Source organism: Coptis chinensis, chromosome 3 (assembly GCF_015680905.1).
Source record: "Coptis chinensis isolate HL-2020 chromosome 3, ASM1568090v1, whole genome shotgun sequence".
NCBI lineage: Eukaryota > Viridiplantae > Streptophyta > Magnoliopsida > Ranunculales > Ranunculaceae > Coptis > Coptis chinensis.
This window is the reverse complement of record NC_141458.1, coordinates 57557402-57566226: the sequence shown is the minus strand read 5'-3', so window position 1 is coordinate 57566226 and position 8825 is coordinate 57557402. Positions and strand designations below refer to the sequence as shown.

The window sequence follows — 8825 nt, the reverse complement described above, 5'->3', positions numbered from 1 at the left end:
GAGATGATGATATTACTGGGACAGAAATTTAAGCATTTAAATTAGTGGTGTGCCATTTGGGTGCTGGCGCCACATGCCCACATAATGTCATGTTCTTATGGTAATGCTGATAAGTAGGCTCTAGAGGATCATCTCCTCATTTACTTGTGGTCCACCCCACTCTCCCACCTCCTCTCATTTCCAATCATATATCCTCACGTACGTATCTGACTACTGTCAGCAATGGCAGCGTTGTTGAACCCAAAGACGATATCTGCTGCTACTTATAAGGCCAACACCTTTTCATCTTCACCGCCGCTTCTTTTTTCTTCTTCTACTTTTACCGTTTCTCCCTGCCCATTCCATTTTCATTCTACATCAACGACTAACCGTAACACCAAGGTTAGTTCCAAAAAACTACATGTCCTCTTTTCCCCTTTTCCTTTTATTTATTTATTGGTTTAGCTTAATTCAGTAGCGAGTTTTCGTTTATGTGTTGTTAGCAGGGATTGAAAATCAAGTGTTCAGTTGGTCTGGAACCATCAGCGACACCCGGTTATGGGAAAGGAACTCACTGCCAAAAGGTGAGTGTTCAGTACGTAGTGAGATTTTGCTTCTTGAATTTTGTTTGTTTATATAAAATTGAAACTACTTCTCTACTGTGAATTTATTTAAGAGATGGTCATTCACAATTTGATACTCTACTGTCTTTTCGTTATCAATACAAGCTATTAACACTTGTGTACTAGTCTCCTCATGTTTTTATTAGCTAAGGTCCTATATAACAACTTCCTAGTTGGTTTTCTTTGTATTTACAGACTTTTAGATCTGAAAAAGCTAGACCACTCCAAATTTCGTAAATTCATTGCAATAAACTTTGAAGAACATCTCACATGCTTTGGTTTGAATGAACGAATCAATGCAACTACTTTTAATTACTCTGAGATGGGTATGAATGGTTTGTATAATGAACTAACAGTAACTCAAAAGCTTGATCGCAAAACTCTCAAACAAATGGAGGAAATAGGCGCTCCTCAATTGGTGGGGTTAACGCTAATTTTATCTTTTTCTCTTCTTTATTTTACTTCCATTTTATGCAACTTACGTAAGGTAAGCATTCTTTCTTTTCACCTTATGCTCTCACCTTTGCCATTTATATATAGTCATTTCTCATAACTCAAGCTTAAGGATAGTGCTTGGAACTGCTACATTTTCAACTGTTATAAAGTGAGGGATCATAAATTGTTACATAGAACAACATATTTCATTGAGTTTGAACAATTCCTTTAGCAGAGAGTGTATCAAACTTGTTATTTGAGGGCCCCTCAGTTTCTTTGGACGACTGGGGTCTTCTACAAGTGTCAACTCACGTTGTAAAATGGTGGGATTCTCATGTGATGCTTCCTGTGCTGCACCTGGAACTACGGCAAAGACTCCATTCTCGTGAATTCTCTGTTCATGAACAAAAGTGTAAATTTGGAAACTGAACAGTTAGAATGGTTGCAGACTTCGAAGTATGGTGGTGTTGTTCATGTTCCTAGTGGAATTCTTGGTTTAGGAATAGAGCCATGACAAGACCATCTTCTAGGTTTTTCTTCCTGTGGTCAAAGAATTCCATTACCATTGGTTAAGAAGAGACTTGAAACTTGAAAGGGCTTGGAAGACTAAAGGTGATTATGATTTTCCAACGACAAGGAGCTGTTCTATGTTAAGTTTTTGGGTGATGAGTGATGACGATAGAAGAATGGTGCTGGAAGTGGGACAACCTCTTTTGTGGCTGGAACGCCTGGAAGAGTATCTATATGATAAGACCATGGTCCAAGGAGCTGGTGATTCACAAAAACATACCAAAATGTTACCAATATGGGTCAGTTTCATGAAGTACTTAAGGAAATAGGAACTTTGAAATGGCTGAGTTTGATAGCATTTAGAATCTGTTAACCACTGTTGGAATGAAACCAGTGATAAAAGAAAAGGCTTGCAAGATTTCTATTGAAGTACCTATCAACGCAAAATACCCTAAAACTAGGTGTAATCAGGTAGGAGATAAGAATGCTACTTTTGGAGTTGAGTATACATGGATCCCTCCATCATGTACTCACTTCCACAGATTTGATCACATTACTGCTAAGCATACAAACAAGACCACTCCAACATGGGTTGCCTAAACAGATTAGAAAAGAGGACAGAGGTGTATCCAGCAGCGAAGATCAGGCGGCAATGAATTATGTAGCAGTGGAACTGTGGAAGTATTAAAGCTTGCTGATTTACAGGTTCAGGATGTAAACATTGTAGTATCAATTTATACTACACCAGCAGTTGATCCAAATGCTGAAATGCAGTTCAGACTAATGGAAACAGTAATGTGTATCGCTCAGCAGATAAGGCAACATAAATCAGGTTAGTGTAGCAACCAGATCCCGAATTGAACTACCACCTGCAGTATATGTAGGATGTGGTCAGGAGACTCAGGATTTATCTGATGTAGTTGTCACTAACAAGCTCATTTTATCTATCCACTTCCCAAGTTCGTTATTAGTAGATAAACAAGCTTTCAACGAAACGCGGGGGTTGGGTGGGTGGGGGGGTGTTCAGGACCGGTGCCAATAGCATATGATGGTTTGAAATGTTTAACAATCAAATTATGAGATATCCCAGTACCAGAAACTGAACTCTTATAGTTCTGGAAGAAAACAGCAGAACAATACGCCATTCTTCTATGGAGGTGGAAAGCTCTAAACAGAAGCAGCAAACAGAGAGAACGGGTCAGTGAAAAGGAGATCTAACAATTAGTAATTTCTAATTACCATTTTCAATGTCTAAAGTAGGAGTATTGAATGTCAGAGGAATGAATGATCCAGAAAAAACAAAGCAGGTTAATAATGTCAGGATGGAAAGTAAACTATGTCCATCGGGCATTTTAGAGGCTAAAGTCAGGTAATTTTATACGAATAGAAACATATGTTTCCAAGAGGAAAATCTACTAATTGATGTGTCAGGTACAGTTTACACCCCTATATCGAGATGATTTATAATAAAAATGCTCTTATAACAAAGTTAGATAGATTTATGGTGCCACATCATCTCCTTATGGTAACACCGTAAAGAGATTGTATGAGATCACCCCCCTTGCTTATGGTGTCCATACTCTCGTTTCCTCAATGAGTTAGCCACTCTCCCCCCTCCTCTAGTTCTCAATCATATATATAAATAATCAATACGACAATGTGAAGTAGCAGCAGCAAGGGCAAAGTTGTTGAACTCAACCCCGAAATCTGCTGCTATGTGTGAGGGAAACAATATCAGCAGCGCCTTTTCATCATGTATTGCTGCTGCTGCTGCTTATCTTTCTACCTCTTCATCATTAGTGCTTCTTCTTTCTTCTACTTGCTTTGTTTCCCATGACCCATTTCATTTTCATTCTGCTTCCATCTCTTCATAGACTAACTGTAACGCTAAGGTTTTTACATCCTTTTTCGTTTCCCTTCCCATTTTAATTGTTGATTTAATGGTTTAGCTTAATTGAGGAATGAGTTTGTTTTATGGTATTGGCAGGGATTGAGAGTCAAATGTTCATTCAGTGGCCGCAGTGTAGAACCACTTACGGTAAACTCTTACTAATTGACAGAGTTCATTTGAAAACTTTATTGTTCTACTTTTATGATTTTTGTTTCTTATTTATCAAGTACTTTCCAGGATAATTGGAGAGGAATTCCTACGCGTTTGAATAACATTCCTCATTCTAGAGACATAAGAGATTATTTTTATGATGATGTTCTGTGTGCTACTCAAAGGGCTGTAGTGGATGGAAGGACCCGGTTGAAGGTCAGCAACTGATCGGTTAGACTTTTACATGTTTTTAAACTTGGTTAACTATGTTGAGATGTTTAGACCCACATAGGATATGTTATGCCGCGCATAAAAATATAGAAATTTTGAGACCTCTCCACTTATCGCCAATTGGTTTTAACTTAGATGCCTATCTTTAATATTGTATCGTAGGAGGCTCTTTTGTTTGGCCCAAAGGGCCTGCTGTCTACTCCATGTAACCCAAGTATGTTTGTCCATGTGTTAAGCTTAGGCTCTGTTGACATATATGAGCCTCTAATATATTAATAGAATTGACCATTCACATAAGTTCGAGCTTATGGAGAAATTGGTAATTTAACATGGTATCAGAGCCACTGGTTTCTGAGAGGTCTCAGGTTCAACTCCTACCAGGTGAAGATGTCAATCCTTCTACTTGGTATTTCCAAAATGGTGTCCTCAGAGGGGAGGTTTGACATATATGAGCCTCTAATATATTAATAAAATTGACCATTCACATAAGTTCGAGCTTATGAAGAAATTGGCAATTTAATAGGCTCATCTAATGTTACACGTGAGGGGGTATGTTGAGAAGTTAAGTCCCATGTGGGATATGTTTAGTCCCACATTGGATGTGTTAAGCCAAGCATAAAACTATATAAATCTTGAGGCCCCACCACTTATCACCAATTGGTTTTGAGTTGGATGCGCATCTTTAATAAACTAACATACATAATGTAGAAATAGTACCTATAATCAAAATATGCTTTCTTTTGAGAGTTAATGACTAATATTTATTGGTTTCTTGTTTCCCCCAAACAGAGAAATCTGGAAGGTTGTTATGTGCGATGCTATCATATTTTGAATAGATATAACAGAAATTCTTACAAATTTCTGGTTAGTGCTATCAAGATGGCAGTCGTTTGCATTGAAACCATTTCTAGATAACCAGTGTCAGTGCCCTGGTCTTGGGTTCGATACCCACTTACACCGGGTTGTGTGTGTGTGTAGGGCGCTCGGGTGGGGGGTTGTCATTTCTGTTTTCTTGGGTGCAGTATTTTTCTATTTGCCTATTTCTACAGACTTTATTTTAAACTTGTTGTTCTCTGTCACTGTGGTAACTGATTCATGTTTTAATTACACGTGCCATTAAGTCACGTCTTTATATCTGGTTTAGCTTCAATTTCCCTTTGTTGAGTTGTGTGATGAGTTACGTTAGACACTGTATAATTAGACATTCAAAACTATGCGTGATAGGCACTGGATAGCAAGTAAAGAAGTTTTAAATCTGTATCATACGTTACAAAATTCTACTTAATTGTTGATCAGCCTTCCAATCTCTCATGAGAAAAAGGTGCATTTAGTAACACAAGTAAATACTCCCTAAGAGTTCATGATATTGTCCAAACAGATAATAAATCTTGATATAAGGTCATCAGTTATTTTCCTTTGTCCCATCATCTCCTTATATTACTCTCGATGTTTTCCCTAACCAAAATAAATATTGTTGGTTTTACATGTTCTAATTCATTTAGGTGGCTCATTGCATAATTCATTTTATGAAGAATTGGTAATCTTGATACTGAAAATCTTGTTACATCATGTGTGTTTGACAGGTGGAGATCAACATTCCAGAGCTAAACCCTGAGATGGTAAGGCTTGTTTTTGTTTTTGTTTTTGTTTTTGTTGTCGTTGGATTTGTTCGATTTAAAACTTTCTTGCAAAAACCAGGACGTTTACCGGATAGGTACTCTAATGGAACTAGTTCGTGTCCTCGCTCTTTCATTTGCTGATGATGGTAAACACGTCAAGGTACACTTGTCCTGGCTACTTGATTTCAACTAGAGGAATCATAATTACAGTGCAATGGATTTTTTTTGTGCTTTAGGTTTGCGTTCAAGGGTCTATGGGGGAGGGAGCACTTGCAGGGATGCCACTGCAGCTTGCTGGAACACGAAAGATTTTGGAGTTCATGGATTGGGGAAATTATGGTGCTATGGGTACCTTTGTTAATATTGGTTCTATAGGTAAGAGGCCTAGTGAATGTATCTTTCAGATTTCTGTTAATGTCTACTAGGTATATCAGTCAGCAAAAATGTTTTTAGGTAAATTATTATTTTAATTTAAGCTTGTAGATAAAATCTGCTCATACAGTATTTATTCCTTTGTGTTATGTCAAAAAGATCCTGGTCATTCCTGCAAGAGATCAGTCATTGTACTTTAGAACTATTATATATCAATTTCTAAATGTAAAGAGTGTAGAATCGGAATGGCTCATTAGCTTGGGTTGGCAGCTGATGTCTCACTAATCAATTATGATAGATGCATGGTCCTTGATTGTTTCCTCAAAGTTAGTGGTATAAGAGACATTGATATCTATTGTTTCTATCTTTGCCTAGATATGACTACCAACATATATTTTCTAGTTTTGCTTCCTTGAATCTATTAAATTGCTAAAACCTCCAATACTGTAGTAGTAAAGTGAACTACAATACACACTATAGATATATGTTTTTTTGTGTGTCTGAGTGTATGGTCAGATTATTTTGACACCTAGAAAAGTGACAGCATGCATAATTACTAGTTTAAGAAGAGTGAATTACTAGGTTTTGGTGAATGCAGACCCCCTGGCGACCGTGGAGATCATCCTCGGCAAAATTGGTCATTGAAAAAATAAAACAAAAAATAACTTCTAAATTGAGGATTGCAAAAACCAGAACTTCGGATGTTTCAATAAATACTTGAATTAAGCACAATTTTTCACAAGGTTATAAATGCTGAATGAGCTGCGCTTTTCTGAAAGTGAGTCCCATGATGAGGAGATTCAGTCAGTTCTTAAATTCTTTCAGTTAATGTATGTTGTTTAGTGTGTCACTTTTTCAGGTGATAACTTGACCTATACATGGATTTACAATTTAATAAGACAGAGAGTTTCATTTCATATCAATATCATAGAGGTGGGATGGGACACCGGACAATTCAAAATGTTTGGTTGTCATACATTTAGGATCGTCAGATGTATTTTTGTAATAATAATTGTATTTTTCTTATAGTATGTCTTATTGTTGCTTAATGAAACCTACAGCTTCATGACAATTTCCCCGACTCTAGGTGCTAAAGAGGTTGATGAACAAGATGATGTATTCATACTAGTTGCTCCTCAAAATGCTGTTGGGAACTGTATAATTGATGTGAGGATCTTGCAGATTCCGTGTCAGTATGCACTGTGGAGCATATATCTGCTTGGCACTTCTAATATCCACTTTAACTAGCTTTGAGTCTTTGGCAATGGTTGTGCAGGATCTAAAAGCAATGACTGATGCTGCTGGTAATCGCCCAGTGATTCTTATCAATCCTCGGCTCAAGGTTGATATTATGTATCATTTTACGCATATAGTCAAACTATATTATATAAGAGAAGTTCATTTAATTCTAGGTTATATCTGATTTATTCTGCAAATATGCACATGTTACTTTGCTGATGAACTTTTCTTATATACTGAGGTGTTCTTTAGTACCATTTGTGCTTCTTGTTAATTTACAACATACTTCTCTCTATGGGATTATATATTTTGATATACTTTGATGAAGATGGTTCTTTTCGTGCGAGTCCATGTGTTTTACCCCCTAAGGCTGGTTTCCTTGGATATACTAACAAATATGGTCTTCTTTTACTTTCTTGGCTATTTACATCAAACTTGTGTGTGTGGGTGACTTATTGTTCTCTCGTATGCTCTTAATGTTTTTCTCAGGATCTACCTGCCTCAAGTGGTATTATGCAAGTAAGTACAACATTTTCTTTTTTGCTTGTATATAATTTTGCTGGTGATGCCATGTTGATAGGAATGCAGTGTGCTCATTTCTTTACTTTGTGATTTATGTTGAAGACAATGGGAAGAGATAAGAGATTGGAATATGCCGCATCATTCCAAAACTGCTACTCTTTTAGACTTCTTTACTATGCGGGCACTCAATATCCAATTATGGGCGCTCTTAGGTGAGACTACACGTCTATCAGTAAGAGCTAGTATACATAACAGTGACAATTTAGTGGTTTTGCAATACTAATTTGTACTGAACTTTCATTACTAAAATGTTTCCGACTATATCACCTGCAACTTTATAACTATTTGATTTCAGAATGTCTTACCCATACTGCTATGAACTATACAAGAGGATGAATGAACCCTCTGGGAAGGAGAAATATGTCCTCATGGCCACATTTGTTAAAAAGCCAGATGTTGATGAAATAAACGATGCATTCGAAGGAAAACCAAGGTAATGACACAAGCTTGAATTTCCTTCTGTTTTATCTCATTTTAGATTTTCCAATTCCAATTATTTTCAAATCTCTCTAGCCTGTCTGTTGATGGAGTCTCTTGATCTTAATTTCCTCATGCAGAAATCAAGAGAAGAAAACCTCAGGCTTCTGGTAAGAATCTTCACTCTTTGAATGCGAGATATGTGTATAAACTATATATCAACTTCTAACATACACAATTTTTTCCATGTAGGAATTTATTTTTTGACTAGAATGGGAAGCTATCCATTATACTCCAGGTATAATATGTAGTTTTTTAAACTAAACAAGACATGTTGCTTTCTATTTTCATTCAGAACTTAATTTTCAATTTCCTTTTCTTCAGAAAGTTATGCCAACCTTCTTGAGCTTTCTATACATTACACTTAAAAATGGTCAAAGGAATACATGGTTTCGTGAAGAGGTATGAGTATAGATATTTCTTCCTGTCATATCAGTATTGGTGCTAAGATGTAGAGTTACATGATCCAAATCGTTGAAATGGAAATTTGACTTCTGCGAGTTGTAGTAATGCAGGACTTTACTGATTGACTTACTCTACCATATTACTTTACTTTTTTGTTAACCAAAGGCGAAATAAACTCTCTCCTTCGGCGATCTGAGTATTCTCACAATTTTTGTTGTAGTTCCATCATTAGCTGAATTTTTTTCGAGACTCTTCATCACATCATTGTCTTGAAGAATTTTATTTGTTGTCAGTATCCCCACCGATTTAAAG

The 8825-nt window shown here is 36.6% G+C and overlaps 1 protein-coding gene across 4 annotated transcripts; it reads left to right on the top strand.

The window, feature by feature from the left end:
• Positions 1–122: 122 nt before the first annotated feature.
• Positions 123–8704, top strand: LOC147510151 (adenylate kinase family protein). Of its 4 annotated transcripts, none has more exons than XM_086602208.1 (15): positions 123–381; positions 483–563; positions 3535–3585; positions 3676–3804; positions 5403–5438; positions 5518–5598; positions 5675–5813; positions 6898–6977; positions 7087–7152; positions 7539–7568; positions 7674–7783; positions 7927–8064; positions 8189–8218; positions 8301–8346; positions 8433–8704. In XM_086602208.1, the coding sequence occupies exons 1-14, from the start codon at positions 223–225 to the stop codon at positions 8317–8319; spliced, it is 1149 nt and encodes a 382-aa protein (XP_086458334.1). In that variant the 5' UTR covers positions 123–222; the 3' UTR covers positions 8320–8346; positions 8433–8704. The 4 variants fall into 4 exon arrangements, with proteins under 4 accessions (XP_086458334.1, XP_086458335.1, XP_086458337.1 ...); XM_086602209.1 differs by having other exon boundaries at positions 126–381; positions 486–563; XM_086602211.1 differs by lacking the exons at positions 3535–3585; positions 3676–3804 and having other exon boundaries at positions 134–381; positions 486–563.
• The last annotated feature ends 121 nt before the right edge of the window (positions 8705–8825 follow it).

Coding starts and splice junctions, on each gene's coding strand:
- LOC147510151 (XM_086602208.1), top strand. CDS start 223: ATGGCAGCGTTGTTGAACCCAAAGACGATATCTGCTGCTACTTATAAG. Junction 382..482: donor CGACTAACCGTAACACCAAG/GTTAGTTCCAAA, acceptor ATGTGTTGTTAG/CAGGGATTGAAAATCAAGTG. Junction 3,805..5,402: donor ATGGAAGGACCCGGTTGAAG/GTCAGCAACTGA, acceptor TGTGTTTGACAG/GTGGAGATCAACATTCCAGA.